The sequence below is a fragment of the Equus przewalskii genome, chromosome 17 (assembly GCF_037783145.1).
Source record: "Equus przewalskii isolate Varuska chromosome 17, EquPr2, whole genome shotgun sequence".
Classification (NCBI taxonomy): Eukaryota; Metazoa; Chordata; class Mammalia; order Perissodactyla; family Equidae; genus Equus; species Equus przewalskii.
Window position 1 is genome coordinate 3,256,744 of NC_091847.1, and position 19,501 is coordinate 3,276,244.

The following is a 19,501-nucleotide window of genomic DNA, read 5'->3' on the forward strand; positions in this document are numbered from 1 at the left end:
AGAAGATCAATAAGGAAAGATTGGTCTTAAATGACACGTTGGATCAGACGGACTTAGTGGATATATATAAAACGTTCCACCCAAAACCCACAGAATACACATTCTTTTCAAGTGCACACGGAACATTCTCCAGGATTGATCACATATTAGGCCACAAAGCAAGTCTCAATAAATTTAAGAAGATCGAAATAATATCAAGCATCTTTTCTGACCACAAAGGTATGAAACTAGAAATCAACTATAGGAAGAAAATCAGAAAAGCCACCAAAATGTGGAGATTAAGCAAAATGCTACCGAACAACAATTGAGTCAATGAAGAAATCAAAGGAGAAATCAAAAATTACCTGGAGATAAATGAAAATGGAAATACAACATGCCAAAATCTATGGGATACAACAAAAGCGGTTCTTAGAGGGGAGTTTATAGCAATTCAGGCCTACCTCCAGAAACAAGAAAAATCCCAAACAAACAATCTAACAGCGCACTTAAAGGAACTGGAAAAGAAGAACAAACAAAGCCCCAAATCAGTAGAAGGAAGGAAATAACAAAAATCAGCGCAGAAATAAATGAAATAGAGACTAAAAAAATAATAGAAAAAATTAATGAAACCAAGAGCTGATTCTTTGAAAAGATAAACAAAATTGACAAACCTTTAGGTAGACTCACCAAGAAAAAAGACAGAAGGCCCAAATAAACAAAATCAGAAATGAAAGAGGAGAAATTACAGTGGACACCTCAGAAATACAAAAGATTATAAGAGAATACTATGAAAAGGTATACGCCAACAAATTGGATAATCTAGAAGAAATGGATAAATTCTTAGAAACATACAACCTTCCAAAACTGGACCAAGAAGAAGTAGAAAATTTGAATAGACTGATCACCAGTAAGGAGATCAAAACAGTGATCAAAAACCTTCCACAAAATAAAAGTCCAGGACCAGACAGCTTCCCTGGTGAATTCTACCAAACATTCAAAGAAGACTTAACCTATCCTTCTGAAACTCTTCCAAAAAATTGAAGAGGAGGGGAGTCTTCCTAACTCCCTCTACAACGCCAACATTATCCTGATACCAAAACCAGACAAGGACAACACAAAAAAAGAAAATTACAGGCCAACATCACTTTTGAACATTGATGCAAAAACCCTCAACAAAATACTAGCAAATTGAATATAATAAAATATTAAAAAGATCATACACCATCATCAAGTAGGATTCATTCAAGGGATGCAGGGATGGTTCAACATCTGCAAATCAATCAACATGATATACCACATTAACAAAATGAAAAATAAACATCACATGATCATCTCAATAGATGCAGAGAAAGCATTTGACAAGATACAGCATCCACTTATGATAAAAACTCTAAATAAAAATGGGGATAGAAGGAAAACACTTCAAGATAATAAAGGCCATATATGACAAACCCACAGCAAATATCATTCTCAGTGGAGAAAAACTGAAAGCTATCCCTCTAAGAACAGGAACCAGACAAGGATGCCCACTGTCACCACTCTTATTTAACATAGTGTTGGAAGTCCTAGCCAGAGCAATCAGGCAAGGAACAGAAAGAAAAGGAATCCAAATTGGAAAGGAAGAAGTGAAACTGTCACTATTTGCAGATGACATGATTTTATATATAGAAAACCCTAAAGAATACACTCAAAAACTTTTAGAAATAATAAATGAATACAGTCAAGTTGCAGGATACAAAATCAACATGCAAAAATCCGTTGTGTTTCTATACACTAACAACGAAGTGGCAGAAAGAGAAATTAAGAATACAACCCCATTTACAAGTGCAACAAAAAGAATAAAACACCTAGGAATAAACTTAACCAAAGAGGTGAAAGCTCTGTACCCTGAAAACTATAAAACATTGTTGAAAGAAATCGAAGAAGACACAAAGAAATGGAAAGATATTCCATGCTCTTGGATTGGAAGAATTAACATCGTTAAAATGTCCATACTTCCTAAGGCAATCTATAGATTCAACGCAATCTCTATCAAAGTTCCAACAACATTTTTCACAGAAATAGAACAAAGAATCCTAAAATTTATATGGAACAACAAAAGACCTCGAATAACCAAAGGAATCCTGAGAAAAAAGAAGAAAGCTGGAGGTATCACATTACCTGATTTCAAATTATACTACAAAGCTGTACTAACCAAAACAGCATGGTACTGGCATAAAACAGACACACAGATCAATGGAACAGAACGAGAGCCCAGAAATAAACCCACACATTTATGGACAGCTAATATTCGACAAGGGAGCCAAGAGCAGACGATGGAGAAAGGAGAGTCTCTTCAATAAATGGTGTTGGGAAAACTGGACAGCCACATGCAAAAGAATGAAAGTAGACCATTCCCTTACACCACGCACAAAAATCAACTCAAAATGGATTAAAGACTTGAATGTAAGATCTGAAACCATGAAACTTCTAGAAGAAAACATAGGCAGTACGCTTTCTGACATTCGTCTTAGCAGCATATTTTAAAGTACCATGTCCGACCGGGCAAGGGAAACAAAAGACAAAATGAACAAATGGGACTACATCAAACTAAAAAGCTTCTGCACAGCAAAGGAAACCATCAACAAAACGAAAAGACAACCTACCAATTGGGAGAAGATATTTGCAAACTATATATCAGATAAGGGGTTAATATCCAAAATATACAAATATATGTCTCAACAACAACAAAAAAACCCAATTGAAAAATGGGCAAAAGATCTGAAAAGAGATTTTCCAAAGAAGATATATGGATGGCCAACAGGCACATGAAAAGATGTTTAACATCATTAGTTATCAGGGAAATGCAAATCAAAACTGCAGTGATATATCACCTCACTCCGGTCAGAATGGCTATAATCAACAAGACAGGAAACAACAAGTGTTGGAGAGGACGTGGAGAGAAGGGAACCCTGGTACACTGCTGGTGGGAGTGCAAACAGGTGCAGCCACTGTGGAAAACAGTATGGAGACTCCTCAAAAAATTAATAATAGATCTGCTATATGATCCAGCTATTCCACTGCTGGGAATTTATCCAAAGAACTTGAAAATGCAAAGGCACAAAGATGCTTGCATCCCTATGTTCATTGCAGCATTTTATACACAATAGCCAAGACTTGGAAGCAACCTAGATGCCCATCAAGGGACGAATGGATAAAGAAGATGTGGTATATATACACTATACACACACACACACACACACACACACACACAAAATGGACTACTACTCAGCCGTACAAATGATGAAATCCGGCCATTCGTGACAACATGGATGAACCTTGAGTGTATTATGCTAAGTGAAATAAGTCAGAGGGAGAAAGTCAGATACCACATGATCTCACTCGTAAGTAGAAGATAAAAACAACAACAAACAATCACATAGCAACAGAGATTGGACTGGTGGTTACCGGAGGGGGAGGGAGGAAGGAGAAAGAGGTGATTAGGCTCACCTGTGTGGTGACGGATTGTAATTAGTCTTTGGGTGGTGAACACGATGTAATTTACACAGAATTCTAAATATATTACAACGTACACCTGAAAGTTATATAATGTTATAATTCAATGTTACTGCAATAAAAAAAAAAGAAGTCTAGCAAAGGAAAGTACCAGTGCTCAGAACACCCTGCATGGCTCCACTGAGAGTAGCATTTCCACAGAGAAAATAAGTAAACTCATAAGTACGTACAGCTAATCAAAGCTAGGATTTCACCCTTTCGGGAGGACAGAGGGACGGACGGTATACACGTGAGTGCTGTGGGTGGGGCTGTGGGCAAGGAGCTAAGGCCTTCCTTACATGATGGGAAGTCAGTAATAGAGGACGGTCGAAACCCAAAACTCAAGTAGCAATGGAAGCGTGTTCTTAGAGACAGAGAGAGAAATGTCAGAGAATCAACTAGAAGGGTTGACAGTGGTCACCTCGGGGCCAGAGGAAGTCAGGGACTGGTTCTTTAAACTGTGTGCCTGTACAACTTTGTAAAAACAAGAGCTAAGTTAAAAAGACCACCAAGGAGCAGTTGCTACAGGATAAGACGAGCAGCACACTGCTCTGAGATCTGATTAAATCACGCCGGAAGCCCTCAGAGACCCGGAGAAGCTTTCTTCCAACGAGGAAGAAACTCCAGTGTGAATAATTGCAGTGCACAGCTGACACAGCTGGCAAGTCACCAGAGCGAGAAGATCAAAAGTCAAAGACAGGGGCCATCCAGGCAGAGCGCTTGAGTCCTTCAGCCGCCTGAGGTTTCACCGGTTTGGATCCTGGGCTCGGACATGGCGCTGCTCCTCAGGCCATGCTGAGGCGGCGTCCCACATGCCACAACTAGAAGGACCCACAACTAAGAATATACAACTATGTGCTGGGGGGATTTGGGGAGAAAAAGTAGGGGGAAAAAAAAAGATTGGCAACAGTTGTTAGCTCAGGTGCCAATCTTTAAAAAAAAAAAGTCCAAGACAGATGAAGGGCATCTTACGGCAGAATTGATAGTAACCAGAGATGAAAGAGACTGTTTCCAGTCCAGACTGAGTGAGGAGGTATCAGCCAGACGTGAGCTGGAAGAATAAATAGAAGAGTTGGAACGTGACTTTTGTTCACTGACCAAAGACCTACTAGGAAATAAACGAGGAGCCAAGCAGCAGAAATATAGAGCTCCTTCATGAACTCTATCAGCAGAAAAAGAATACTGTGCAGAAGCAGCTGAATTAGGAAAACGGTGACCGAGAAGAGAAAAAGCAGAAGCTGTCAGCTGCAAAGAAAGTAAAAGTCTATAGTGAGATTCAAGAAATCGAGGATGAGTTAGAGAAAGCAGAGGTCTCCGCTGCCTTCATTGTTCCCCATAAGAAGAAGTGCGGGACAGCTGGCTGCTGCCCACGGTGCAGAAAGAACTCCCGCCCCAGCCTGAGACAGAAATTACTCCAAGGAAGCCCAAAGACACGAAGCTGTGGACAATCCACTTCTGGGAGGCCTGACCCCAGTGTCCTCGCACTGACGTCTGCTGAGACGGGCAGGATCTGTTGGCCTCTTGTGGAACGGGCACTGGGCCCCCACCACACACCACCCGCTGTGTCTCTCTTCCCCCCATAGTGGAGGAGATAGACTGGAGATGGCTCTGTGCCCGCAGGGGAGTCATGGAGGCGTCTTCAGCAGCAGGCCTCTGGGCTAGCCTGGCACGGGTTGGTCAGTAGCCCCACAGAAGCCCGTCCCTTCCGCAGGAACAGATGGCATGGTGACCACTGGGGCCGAGGGCCCTGTTTTTCCCAGGAATGCCCCCACATTCCAGTGCCTGGTCATTGGATCCCCTCCCCACCTGATAAGGCACAGACTGATGGAGGATAAGGAATGAGAGATTTGCCATCAAGCTCAGCAAATGTTCATGGCTTCATGAGTTGGGGACTGTGCTAAGTTAACAGAGAGGCACTTTGAATTTGAAAATATTTCCACCCAGTCTCCCCATTGAAGGGTTTCCAGTCCCCCTGCACACAGGTATGCAAACATTCACCGTTCTCATTTGGAAGGAAAATGGTATTTCATTAAAGTGACTAAAAGCCACGCTCTACCCAGGGACTTGGGATGGCTCAGAAAGTGTGGCAGCTCCACACTCTGGGTTTCTTCACTCGCCCATTGGGTGGGAGGTGGAGGGGCTGGTGCTCAGGGTGAGAGAAACGTCCGTGTGCATGTTCATCCTTAAGTCAGCTACTGTGTGTGCGTGTGCACGTGATGGGGTCCCTGAAGCTGAAACCAGGGAAAACCTAATGGTTGAAAAAATGCATGGGCAGTGCAGAATGTATTCACCTTCCGCAAAAGTCTTCAGTTTTTGTATAAGTCTCCCCAGTTCTCAGTTCACGTGGTTCTTGGGGACACCATGCCCCTCACCTCAGGGGTGGGGTAAGTATCCAGGCCCAATGCACTCATCCTGCCCCTTCAGCTGCTATAAAAGGACGCCGTCCACAGTGCTCCATTTGTAAATCCTTAGCACGGACTAGGCCAGCGCTGTCCAATAGAAATACAGTGTGAACCACGCATGTGATTTATAATGTTCCAGTGGCCACATTTAAACGCAAAGAGAAATGGGTGAAATTAATGTTATGAATGTTGTTATTTAACCCAATACATTAAAAATATTATCATTTTAACCAATAGTCAGTATAAAAATTATTAATGAGATATTTTACATCCTTCTTTTGTACTGAGTCCTCTGTCTCTGTGTGGAGCAGGCACATTCCCGGCGCTCAGCACCGCCTGGGCTCAGGACCGCCGACCCCTGGGGCAGAGTAGAGTTAACACTGGCACTTTCCACCGCGCCCAGTGCTTTCCCAAATGCACCGACCGCGATCTGGCTCCCTGGGGCCCTCGCCTGTGCTATTCCTTCTGACTAGACCACACTCCACCTTGTACCCATTCAGAACGCCTAGCAGTCCTGAGCTGTTATCAAAGTTTGGGATTATATGCGGCATTCAATGACCCTGTGTAACCCGCACAACAATAGCATCATTAGTCCCATTTTACCACAAAGATGTAAGTGGTAGTGTTGGGGTTTGAACCAAGGTTGGTCTGGCTCCAAGAGGCGGTCGTGAGAGGACAGGAAGTCTTGGAGGAGGCTGCAGGAAAACTGGAGGAGTTGGTGTCGGCTGACCGGGGCATCAGATGGGGGGTTCGCTAGTGATCTTTGCACCTGAGAAGCGGCGGCGCTGCCTCCCCTGCTCATAGTGAGGGTCATCCAGGTCCGAAAGGGCATTGCCTGTGACGTCCTAAGGAGTCTCAGACAGCCCCACGTTCATCTGACAGGCAGTAAAACCGAGGTCCGGAGAATGGAACGGTCCCACAGCAGGAAAATGGCAGAGCGTCCCCGAGCAGTGGGCCAGCCTCTGCTCTGAGAAAGCAGTGCTCAGCTGCTGCCGGAGAAGCGCCCGCCTCCCCCGCAGCCCGGGGTGTGCGAGTCCAACTTCTCTGACTCAAAGCCCACTTCAATTGCGCTGGAAGAGTTCACGAGCCTTGGGGGGGCCATTGCTAGTTGCTTTTTTAACAAATTAAGACTCTTTTCATGATTTAGTTATTTAACATGGTTGAATTTTCTTAATAGAGATCAGAATAAAAATTGAAGCCTGTTATGGACTGAATTGTGTCCCCCGCCCAAATTCATATGTTGAAACCCTAATGCCCGATGTCACTGTGTTTGGAGATAGGGCCTTTAAGGAGGTAACTAAGGCTAAACGAGGTCAAAGAAGTGGGGCCTTAACCTGGTAGGACTAAGTGTCTCTGGAAGAAGAGGAAGAGATGTCAGAACTCTCTCTCTCTCTGTGTGTGCACAGAAGGAAGGCCGCGTGAGGACGCAGCGAGAGGGCCCCGTCTGCAAGCCAGGAAGAGATTCCTCACCAGACACCCACCCTGACGGCACCCTGATCTTGGACTTCCAGCCTCCAGAACTGTGAGAAAATAAATGTTCGTTGTGTAATCCGCTCAGTGTGTGGTCTGTCGTTGGGGCGGCCCAAGTGTACTAATAGGAAGCCCTTTGAAGTCAGACAGACCTGGGTCCTAATCCCTACTCTATATTCCACGAGCTATATGGCTTTGGGCAAGTCACTTAACCTCTCTGATATTCGGTTTCCTCATCTGTTGAAAGGGACAACTTCCCAGGGCTGTTGTGAAGATGCCAGGTAATATGGGTTAAGAGCCTGAATAGTGCCCAGCACAGAGTAGGCACAGAAAATCATGCACCAGTAATAAGGTCAGATGGTTCTGCCCTTTATTCAACCGTGGCTTGGGCCCTCTGAAGGGTTCATTGATGAATAAAATGGTCACCCTCCTCGCATGGAACTTGCAGTGTTAGATGATAGAGCAGCTCACAATTGCGATTGAGGGTACCATGCCCCCAAGAGGTATCTTTCTAAACTCTGCTTGAAGTTCCTCACGGTCCCAGTGGGACTCCTGGAGCTAACGCATCCCATGGGATATTCCTTTGTGAAACAAGCCTGGTTTTGCCTTAAAACCTCCTCACGCCCCAACGTGGTGTCAAGTTCTAATGTTTGTGATTTAGTTACCAAAGGCCCTTGCAACCTCAATGCTTAGACCACGGGTGTTCTCTCTCGAGCCTTATCTCTCCTGTAATTGAGAAAACCAACCGTAGCCGCCCATTCTGTGAGTCAAATACTTCGAGGGTTCGGTGGCAGGAGCCCTGAGGCGCGCCCTTGGAGATGCTGCCCCCTCAGCCGTGTGGATCCAGGGGCCAGAAGGAGGCGACAGCCACCCTACAGCTTTGCATTCAGGAGGAGAACATTTGGAGTCTTTTCTTATCAAAGAGGACTTTGCCGCACTATCTGGCTTTGCTGGGTTTTGGTCGGAATTCTGGAGGGCAAGAAGGGACACCCAGGCTGGTGTGGGGGCTTCCCTGCCCCAGTCCCAGAGCTTCTGTGTCAGGCACGCACCACCCGGGTTGCCTGGAGCCCCACCCCCACCCCAGGGCAGGGCGGCGTCCCAGCGTCTGTTGACTCAACTGTCAATGCAACGCTCTTCTCCTGCCTTCCCGTGGAGCCATCTTTGGCCACTGGGCCACAGCAGGCCCAGAACAGACGCTCTTTGGGCTGAGGGAAGACGGTGCCAAGCCCCAGTTTGAGACCGGCCCAGTGTTTGACTCCGCCCTCTCTGGAGCAGCTCCCACAACTGCCAGAATGTGACAAACAAGCCCTTGGTTAAGACGTTTAAAGCCCTGAATAGAAGAGAGGGATTGCCGTTTGTGTGTGGCCACCCTGCCAAGGCCCAGAGGTTGCCAAGCTCGTTTTCTCTAGATAATGTAATCTGTCTTGTTCCTCAACCCCCTTGCCCCTGGTGCTTTCCTCGTGGGGTCTCACTGCCTCTCTCCTTTCCTTGGGAGTGACTTGACGCCGCCTTCGGTAACCCCCACAAATAACCCCTGGGTGGAACGGATGCAGTTCTCACCAGCCTGAAGGTCGACATCCTGAGGCGCAGCTCCTCACCACCTGTGTGCAGACAGAAAGCAGAGCGTCAGTCCTCGTGGCCCTGCCCTGGAGCCCCTGGAGGGCAGGCGTGTGTGTGTTCGCCAGCATGTCCCCTGTGCCTGGCTTGGGGCCCGGCTCAAAAAACGACTCTCCAACAAACGGGCGAATAAGTCACAGTCCCGTCCAAGCAGAAGAAGACGCTGCCTCAGTTTCTTCCGTAGTCCCCTCTTTATTGACGTCTATTTTGCACTCAGCACTGGGTTCGACACAGGAAGTGGGGTGGTTCCGAACGTGCTTAAGACATGGTCCCTGCCATCCAGAAGCGTGGACTTTACCTGGTCAGACGTCTGTGAAAACTAGCCATCACCACAGAGCTTGGGGAGTGCTGAGAGGAGCAGCCAGGCGGCTATAGACACATGATGCACGGTATCTAGATCTCCCGGCATCCCAGAGCACAGGGGCTCCCCCACCTCACACGAGGGCTTGACAAAGGACAGGTAGCCCAGCTCATCAGCCGCACAGCTGGGAGCCCACCCCGAGCTGCCTCCTTTCCAGGGGCTATGGGAGCACTCAGACAGGCCTGATTGCTCCCGGCAGGTGGAGAAGGGAGACCAGGGGCCAATCTAAAGGAGGAGCCCTGCCCGCTGCTTCCCTGACCCTGAGCCCCAGGGCCTTGCCCTTCATGGGGATGAGCAGCATGAGACGGTAGCAGCTCTGCTTTGCTCGTCACTGTGTTCCCTGCGTCTAGCGCAGACCTGCCCCCACGAGGGACCCAGGAAATATCTGTTCAATGAAACAGTGAATGAAGCCCTTGGAGAGGATGTGCTTTGATGGCTTTGACAGATGAGGAAGAATTCACACACAGGGGAAAGAAGGGAGAGATGCTGCCACCTTGGCGAAGGCAGACGGTGAAGTCAAAGGTGCACACGGTCAGCATGTTTGGGCCGTGCAGACTGAGCGGGGAGGGGAGAGAAGATGAGGGGTGTGGCGGCAGGTGAACACGACAAAGAAGCTTTTACCACTCTGTTCTGTTGGACTAAGCATTGTCTTCCCCCACTTGTTATTTAGCGCACGGGCATTTGTACGTTTAAGGACGATCTAAACCTCCCAGCACTTCTGAGAGCCTACAATGCAAAAAGGCAGTAATCAGATTGTAGATTCCGTTTCAAAGTCCAAGGTTACATTTTTCTCCCTGATGCCAAAGGAGCATGGTACCTCCTCTCCTGGTCCTGTCCCCGCTCTCCTGGGGATAGACAGGAAGAAAGAGCCTGCGCTGGGATGTTTTGGGGTGGACAGCGTCTGAGAATGTAGGAAGGGTGTCCTCAGGGACCCTGCAGCTCACTCTCCCTACTGATGCTCAGTGCCCTGGGCTTCCCACCCTGCACTGACCCTGCAGGAGTGTGTGTCCACAGGGGCCAGAGAGGCAGCAGGCACCGTGGGAAAGTGTGGCTCTGCCACCCACCAGGTGCATGAGCTGGAGCAGGTCCTGCGAGTGACGTAGCACGCTCCTGCCTGAAATGGAAATGGCTCGGGTTTTGCAGGTCCTCTGCGAGGTCAGAGACACAAAGGGAGCACTGGTGAAATGTTTGTTTGTGTCCCCAGCCCTTCCCCAGGAAGCACTCCTGAGATCCCTGAAGGATTATCATGCCCAGACACGAGGCTGCTGACACGGCTGGGCCAGATTCCTGCTCCTCCCCACGGGGGAAGCGGGCCCAGGGGACTTCCACCAGCCCTACCCCTGCAGGCATGGTGAGCCAGCCGGGCCAGGCTCTGGAACCTGTTTTGGTGGGAACCTCGACACACCAACACTTAACAGTTGCCGTTGGGCGAGGCCTTCCCGTGTAGCAGCATGGCTCCGAGAGGACACGCTGCTGTCCCTGGTTTCCAGGTGGGCTCCAGAGCCTGGAACATGCCGGGACTGTGCCACGGCTATTCTGCTGGTGAGTGAAGAAGGGGGTTCTTCTGCCCAACTCCGCAATCCAAGCTCTTTGCCCTACTTCCTCTGCTTTGGGAAAGTCTGAGAGTCTATCTGAAAGTGTAAAGAAGCCCTTAATTGAATCCTGGCTCCCAGGCACCTCTTTCTTTCTTTCTTTCTTTTTTTTTTTTTTGAGGAAGCTTAGCCCTGAGCTAACATCTGCTGCCAATCCTCCTCTTTTTGCTGAGGAAGACTGGCCCTGAGCTAACATCTGTGCCCATCTTCCTCTACTTTATATGTGGGATGCCTACCACAGCATGGCTTGCCAAGAGGTGCCATGTCTGCACCTGGGATCCGAACCAGTGAACCCTGGGCCGCCGAAGCGAACGTGTGAACTTAACCACTGTGCCACTGAGGTGGCCCTGCAGGCTGGTCTGTCTCCCATCACCCAGGGAGGCAGTGGGTGGGAAAGACTCGAGGGTCACCACCCTGCCTCTGGCTCCCCACTCTTGCTATGGCTCCTCGCTTCTCTACTCCAGGTAGAAATTCGAGGCCCACCCATGGTCTCTGGCTCTGTCACCTTCTGTCCCCTCACCCATGGCCTCCATGTGCCTCATGCCATCCCTCTCCTGACACCTGGGTGTGCCTCACACATCCTGCCGTACCCTGAGGAATGACCTGCCACATGTCCTGGACTCCCGCTCCTCTGACCCCCAGACTCTGGTGACCTCCACTCCTTTGAGAATGGTCCTGATCTTCTCAGTTCCCAGAACGGCTACACCTCAGAAGCCATGTCCTCCAACTGCCTTTCCCCAGCCACACGCAGCCCAGCAGCATGCCCTCCGAGCAACTGTGCTCTCATGTCGGCATGACCCCTGTTTCTCCCCAATCTGCCAGCCTGCCTTCCAGCTTCATTCTATCCCAACCAGCCTGGAAATTGCCTTAAATTTTTTTTTGCTGGGAAAGCTTCACCCTGAGCTAACATTTGTTGCCAATCCTCCTTTTTCTTTTTCCTCCCCAAAGCCCCAGTACATAGTTGTACATTTTAGTTGTAAGTCCTTCCAGTTCTTCTGTGTGAGCCACCACCACAGCACAGCTACTGACAGATGAGTGGTGTGGTTCCACAGCTGGGAACCAAACCCCGGCCACCAAAGCAGAGTGTGCCACACTTTAACTGCTAGGCCATCAGGGCTGGCTCAAAACTGCCTTAAATCTTTTTTGGAACAAAGTGGTTTTATAAATACTCATAGACAGAATATAAAATTAAAGTATAATAAGCAGTACACAATGTGGACCCCTCTGGTCCACCCCTCTCCCGTGAACACTGTTGTCTCCTGCTCTCACCTTGCAAAGTCCCAGCCCTGAGCTGGGCATGCCGGGGATGGGTCGTACCTCGAAGACAGGGCCCAGAGCAGTTTCATGGCCTGCATCCCCCCACCCCCGGACTTTAGAAATGTCCGGAGACCCTTCGGTGGGCCCTGATCAGCTCTTTCTGCGAAAAACCCCATATTTCAAAGCTCCCCCCCACCGCTGCTCACTCTGCAGAACACCTTGATCTGCGTCACTGAGAGAAGAGAGAACCCATCCTCAGCCTCCAGCTCTGCCGCTCCTGCATCCCCCTGTCCCTGGGAGCACTTAAGGGACTGCCCAGAGGACGGGACCCCCCCGACGGCCGCGCACCAACCCTTCAGCCCTGTCTCTGGCCTCCTCTATCAGGGCTTTTGCTCTGCCAGTTACTGTGGTAGTTAAAATGTGTCCATAAATTCTTTGACACTCCTCCCTTTAAAAGATGGGGACTCTTTCTCCTCACCTGGAGAGCGGATTCAGTGATTCGCTCCTAACAACACAACAAGGTGGAGAAATGGAGGGTATCTTCTGAGACTAGTTCACAAAAGGCTTGGGGCCTCCTCCGTGTCCTCTCTAAGTTCGCTTGGCCTAGGACCTTGCTGCTGGGCCATGAGGACGCTCAAGCAGACCTGAGGAGGGGCCCTTGCGGTACGGAGCAGAGGCCTCCTGTCCACAGCCAGTGATCTTGGATGCAGAGCTTCCACTTCCGGCCGAGGCTTCACATTCCACAGCTCAGGTCAACAGCCTGACTGCAACCTTGTTACAGGTTGAATTGCGTCCCCACATTCACATGTCGGAGTCCTAACCCCCAGTACCTCAGAGAAGGACTGTACTTGAAGATCTGGCCTTCAGAGAGGGGATGAAGTTAAATCAAGGCTTTAGGGTGGGCTGTTGTCCAAGATGAGCGAGGCCCTCCGGAAGAAGAGGAAGAGATGCCAGAGGTGTGCATGCAGAGTGGGATGACCATGTGAGGACAAAGCAGCAAGGGGACGGCTGTCTGCAAGTCCAGGAGGGAAGCCTCGCAGAAAACCAACTCTGCCAGGGCCTTGGTCTCGGACTTCCAGCTCCAGAACTGTGAGAACACAGATTCCTGTTGTCTAAGCCATCTGGCCTGTGGCATTTTGTTCCAGCAACCCTAGAAATCACACAGAAACCTCGCGGGGCGCCTGGCCCAGAACTGCCCAGCTAAGCCACACTTGGATTTCTGACCCTCAGAAGTCAAGTGACGTGATAAATATTTGTCATTTTAAGCTGCAAAATTTTGGAGTACTTTGTTATGCAGCAATAGATAACTAATACGATTACCCCTCCCTCTCACCTCTTTATCCATTCTTGCTCTTCTGTCCTTCCCTCTCTGCACAGGGATAAACTCAGGTCCTGTCTCTCCCAGAATGAACTTTCTTGGCCTCCTGACCCCCCAGCTACTGCCCTCATCTGGCTGTTGTTCCACAGCCCAGCTGCTTGAAGGAGGCGCCCCGCCACGCGGCCTCCACCCTCTCACTCTCACGCCCTCCCAGCCCTGGCTCACAGGCACATGCCCTCAAACGCTGCACTCACCGCCCCAGGCCAACATGGCGGAGTCCATCTAGGGCTCTCTCAGCCACACCCCCTTTCCTGGACGCACTCCCTGCTTCTGCAAGGCTGCTCCCCGTCTTCCTTTTTGCCTCTGGAGGCCCCTCCATTTCCTGCCAGGGCCCTTGCCCTCACCATGACCTTCCTGGGTCTGAGGGAGATGCTGATTGTTTGGTCTGCCTGACATGCCTTCCCCTGTGTCCTTTTGGGGGCGTTCTCCTCCCTTTGTCCAAACTGTGTTTCTGACTGTGAATCATGGGACCCCAGAGCGGGCATGTGACCCAAGCGAGGTTGCCCCTGAGGGGAAGCCCTGGGCATTTGCAAGTTCCTGCCTCTTGGAGGTGAGATGCTTTCTTGTTAGCTCAGGCCCTCTTGTCCTGCTCTGAGGCAGGTCAGAGTGGCTGAGCCCATGGGGGTCAGCATCCTCCCCTGGCCCCAGGGCCTAGCTAACCTCAGGAAGCAGAATGGGGGTGACCATCACCTGAGGGGATAAGGGTGAGCTGCTGGTTCCCAAAGCCCTCCTCAGAGCTGCTGGAGGTCTACAGACACACCATTGACACGCATTTCTGGGGCATCGCTGAGCTGGAGGATTGAGGGAGTGGGTAAGACAATGCTGAAAGGCGAGTGGGGAGGTGGAGCTGGGGAGAAAATCAGAGTGTTGCTGGGGCCTGGAGGGGGCCAGAGTGGGCAGGGGGCTGTGTGTCAGATGGTGTGTGGGGCACAGATGAGGTGACTGGAGTCCAAGAAGCAAAACCCACACTGAGACTCTGGTCTATGCGACGCCAGCCCAGAAAGAGCCCTCCCCTGGAGGGCTGACAAAGCTTTGCCCCAGAAAGGGGTGTGAGCATTCTTTAGGCAGAAAGGGCGTCAGGGGCTGGGGGAGACACTGAGAGGCTTGGAAGGTATCCTATGCCACCAGCTAACTGCCTACTCCCCACTCCCCCAGAGCCCAGGGTCCCTGAGGTGTAATGCACCGCTCCGAGGAGAACAAAGGCTGCACCAGCTGGTGTAGGCAGGAAGGACCGCCACTCGGGGGAGGTCAGCATAGTCCAGTAGGCCATAGGGATCCGGCTGGACCTCGCCAGTCCAGTCGGTCGGGACAGACAAACACTGGCAGTTTCCTACGGTTCGATCTAATACATGTGTTGATGTATGTGTATGTATTAAAAGCAAACTATATTTTATAGTATTATGACATTTTTGATTAGAAATACAGGCGATATATATATAAAGATGGAGATACATCTTCTTTAGAGATAATTATATTAAACCATTAACAGTGGTTTTTTCTGGAGAGCGGGATTGGAGGTGGTGTAGACGGAGGGAGTGGGGGGAATTTTCCTTCACATTCTGCTCCTTTCTGTCATGTTTGGCTTGTCCATAGCCGTAGATTGCTTTCGTGATCTATGTTCCTACCCACGGGAGTGTCCGGGTGCCTGAAATCCTGCCCTGTGCCACAGCGATGACCATCCGCCAAGACCAGCCATCAGCTTCAGTGACGGGGAGGAACGCAGGGGCTGCCGGCAGCAGCAGCCCCGTGAGGCGGGGGCTCTCAGTGGTGCGGAGCTTGGCAGCGCACAGCAGGGAAAGGGGCCATATTCTGAGCCCCTCCACGTGCACTGCTGTGGCCCGGGACGGCTCAGCCCCTCTCTGCAGCCCAGAGCCCGGAGGGCCTGCAGAAGGACACATCCTCTATTGAAAGGGAGTCCCACCCCACACAGGAGTGCCTGGCCTTCGGGGTGATGTCCGCAGGTGCCATTCCCGTGAGTACCATGTGACTGGCAACCTGAGAGGTATATGTCCCTGAGAGGTGCCCCTGGCCCAGAGACACGATGCTTCTGGGTCCTCACTGGGCCTCCCTTCTCTTCTGCCCAGGTAAGCCCAGGGTGAGGACATGGAGCTGTAGTCCTCCGTCCCATCCTGCCCTAGGGGGCACAGGGCCTAGCCGCCCCCACTGCCAAAAACCTTGCAGTGTATGACAATGTGGAGCTGAGAGACCCTGCTCCCTCAGAGCCGGGCTCCTCACCCCTCCTGGGGAGTCGGTGGTGGCAGGGTGGCCCTGGTGAACAAGCTCTGCCAGGAGAATCTCTCCTCCCAGCAGGGTCTCCTCCCCTTCCAGCTGTGGGGAATTCAGCAAGGCCGCTGGTCCCACAAGCAGCCAGTAGACCGAGTTTATCTCTCCCCCTCACAGCGGACACGCACACGTGCATTCAGTGCCCTCGCGGCTCCCTGTGGGTCCAGGCGAAGGGCCTGCCTTTCCAGCCTCATCTCCCGTCCACTCTTTCAGACCTGACTTGTGTCTCCTTGCAGCCACCCTGGTGCTGTCCTCACCCGTCCTAGCTACTGCCTGCCCCTCTCTGGTCCCAGAAGACCCTGGGCAGCACTCAGGACGGGCACTCACTGCCTTGCATTGAAACTCGTGACTCACACCTGCGCAGAGAACAGCTTTCCTGAGCTTCGCTGTAGCAGGCGCTGCCAGCCTGCCCGGGGAGAGCTTGGCAGAGATGCCCTCCTTCATTGTAGAGACAGCCCTTGAGAAGCCCTCTGGAATTCACTGGTTTTGCCAAGGGCATTTCCTCACTTGGTTTCCCCTTCCCGACAACCCGTCTGCAAAGATGGGCTTCCTCCTGAGACCGGCTTGTGCTTAACTCGAAGACATTATTAATCTTGTTTTCGCGTTGTCCACCAGGTAGCTCAGAATAGATGTGGTGGCTCTGTGTCGCCAGCACCCGGGAACTATGGGTCCTAGCCTTTCTCCAGCTGCACTCTTCTACCTTAACTTTCGCTTCATCTTCATTTCTCATTTACTTTATTTTTGATTCTGTTGTACTATAGGTATCTGCAAGCTGCCTCAAATACTCTCTTTTGCTTACTTTTTGAATAAGGCAGGCAACGGATGACAGAGAGATTGTCGTATCCACGTGCATTTCGGTCTCTTCCGCTGCCTACGGTTCCCTTTTGCTCCCTCAGCACTCTGTGCCCTGCGCCCAGGACAGAGCAGGGGCTCAGGCCTCAGACCGTACTCAGGTGCGTGCTAAGGATTTCCCAATAGTAGTTGGTTAATTTAATCTGCACAACAACACTGCAAAGTAAGTGATGTGGTTCCATTTGACAGAAGAAGAAACTGAGGAGTCAGCTCCCACACTTGGTAGGTGGCCAAGTCGGGATTTGAACCCATGCTTGTTTGGCTCCAAAGTGCTTGTTTAGTCTACTTCACCCCTCCTTAGTCTGACGCGCTGCCTTCTCCAGGGCTGCACTGTCCAATATGGTAGCTACTAGCCACATGTGGCTATTTAAATTTAAGCTAATTTCAGTTAACATTTAAATTCAGCTCCTCAGTCACACTAGCCGCACCTCGAGTGCTCAGTAGCCGCATGTAGCACGGGGCTACTGTGAAGGACGATGCGGAAGAGACATTCCTATCAGCGTGGACAGAGCGTCTCCTGCAGCCCCTGCGCCTGCACGCGCTTCCTGCCGGGCACCAACAGAGCCGAGCGGACTGGAACTTCCTTTCCTCTGCACCTTTGTGACTCTGTTTCCTTAGCCTGGGACATCCCTGACCTCCACCATCATCGTCCTCTCCTCCGAAGCCCGCTGGGTTCCTTCACCTACTTCTGTCCCCGCCCCGGGCTCGCCCCCAGGATCTCTGCCTCTGACTTCTTGATGCCCATGAGGTCTGGGCCCCGGTCGGGTCACTTTTCTTTTGCAGTCTCGCCCCGCCAGCCAGCAGTGAAGGAGCGTGAAGCCCGCTGGTTGGTTAATTGAGGAGGTAGACCAGAGAGTCTGAGATGACGCTGGCTTGGAAGACTTGACTGTCTCCCAGCTCTCCTTCTAGTAACTACTCCATTCCTTCACTTGACACACATTTGCCAAGTGCCCATTCTCTGCCACACCCTGGGAGGGTGCAGGCAACAGAGAAATCCTCAGCCTGTGCCTTCAAGGCGCTCATATCCAGTGGCCTTGGGCAAAGCATTTACCCTCAATGTGCTCTTGTGAAAAATCATACTATAATTCCTGCTCTTCCTCCATGAATGGCTTGTCATAGGGCCTGAGGGAGAATGTGGGAGCAAGAGCCTTCAAAAGGCGTGAAAAGCATGAAGTTATGCCCCTTCCGTATCTGGTAAGTGTTTGTTCCTATGGCATCACCTCTCCTCAGAGCTGCAGACCTGCCACCCCCAGCCGGTGCTGAAGTGAGCACACAGCTGGACCCAAGACAGACACACACGGATAGGCCTCCGGGAGGAGGCCTTGAGGGCCAGACAGCAGGGCACCCCCGGGGCCAGGGAGAGGGGGAGCACCCTCCAGGAAGCGCTGTTGAGCTGGGTGGTTCTTATCAAAGTTTCCTTGGCTAGGGGCGCGGGGAAGGCGTGTTCGAGGCCCAGGGAGCCATAAGCAGAGTTTTGGTTCTCTTCAGACTAAAATCCTGAAGGGAGTTCAGGGTTTTATGGGTTAGAATAAAATTCAAGTCAAGAGTTAGAGTGGAGTCCGAGGGACCAGCCTGGTCGTGGGGAGCAAACACACCTGCTTTAGGGGATTTAGGATGGGGCCCCACACCTGCCAGCTGCCAGACCCCCCAATGTCTGCGTCTCGAATTTCCTCCTCTGTGAAGTGGGCATGGATGCCCACCAATCCGACAGCTGAGGGAGGCAGCCCCTGGGAGCCCACAGTGGAGCCCCTCCCCTCAGTCACGCCTCCCCCAACGACCCAATGCCCCCACGCAGAGGAGGCTGTGAGGCCAGGCAGGCAGGGTCCTGCCTCACCCTGGCGGCCCAGGCCTTTCAGAGGGGACTAACACAACTGTCCGAGAAGGTGTGTGGGTGAGTCAGACGGGCCCGGGCTCTGAGTTGAGGCCCGGCTCTGCTTCTCCCTGAGGGCACCTTGACTTCCGGGGGCTCCAGTCTCCTTGCCTGTAGGAAGGAGGCCGTGACACCAGTGTGCTGTGAGGACGCAGTGAGATGGCACATATGGCACAGCTGACGTGTGCCAGGTGCCCAGTTATCGGCACCAGGCTAACCTTCACTCCCGAGTCCAAGGTGAAGCCTCATGCTAGGGGGCTCCGTCCCCTCCGTCAGGGAGTCTGCCTTCCTGCAGCGGAGGCCAGGAGAGCTTCTGCTCCTCCTCCTCAGCCCCCAGGCCGGCCCTGCAGCCTGACGGGCAGGCGAATCTCTGGGCTGGGGTTTCCGATGCCCGGGCTCCTGGAGGGGCTCTCCAGCACAGTGCGTCACAGGCCTTCCCTGTTTCCAGGCGAGCCCTGCAGAGCTTCCCCAGGTCTGTGCCTCCCGGCCCGCCTCCTGCCAGCGACCCCCTCCCGTCCTCACAGCCTGCCCAGCGCCCCTGGCAGACACAGAAGGCCCCCGGTGCGCCCTCACCTTGTCAGGACGGGGGGTCTCGCCGACTCTCTTTGCCTCCACCGTCAGCACTCTGAAGGAGCAGGGAAAGGAGGCAGTGCCAGGGCTCCGGGCTGTGGGAGAGTGAGGGAGAGGAGCAGGAGGCGGAAGGGCCAAGAGGAAATGGCCGAGAGCTCTGGGCCACGTAATTTATTGTGGGACTTTGTCCTTGGGCTCCAAGCACATCCACTCCCACACGGCTCCTGCAGCCCCAGCAAGCGGAGGCTCACAGCTGGCTGATCTTTAACCCTGGCTCCTCGGCAAAGTCCCCACAGGCCATCAGCGTCTGCGTGCCACACACCTGTTGCTGGCCAC

The 19,501-nt window shown here is 51.5% G+C and overlaps 1 protein-coding gene across 1 annotated transcript in view; it reads right to left on the reverse strand.

The window, feature by feature from the left end:
• The window catches only part of MYO7B (myosin VIIB), a 91,870-nt gene extending 72,559 nt beyond the window's left edge, over positions 1-19,311 (reverse strand). Inside the window, exons 1-2 of the mRNA XM_070579473.1 lie at positions 19,169-19,311; positions 8,946-8,986 (exon numbers count right to left, since the gene is read on the reverse strand). Of these exons, the coding sequence (XP_070435574.1) occupies positions 8,946-8,963 (18 nt within the window). The 5' untranslated portion in view covers positions 8,964-8,986; positions 19,169-19,311. The remainder of the gene's footprint in view (positions 1-8,945; positions 8,987-19,168) is intronic.
• Positions 19,312-19,501: the final 190 nt, after the last annotated feature.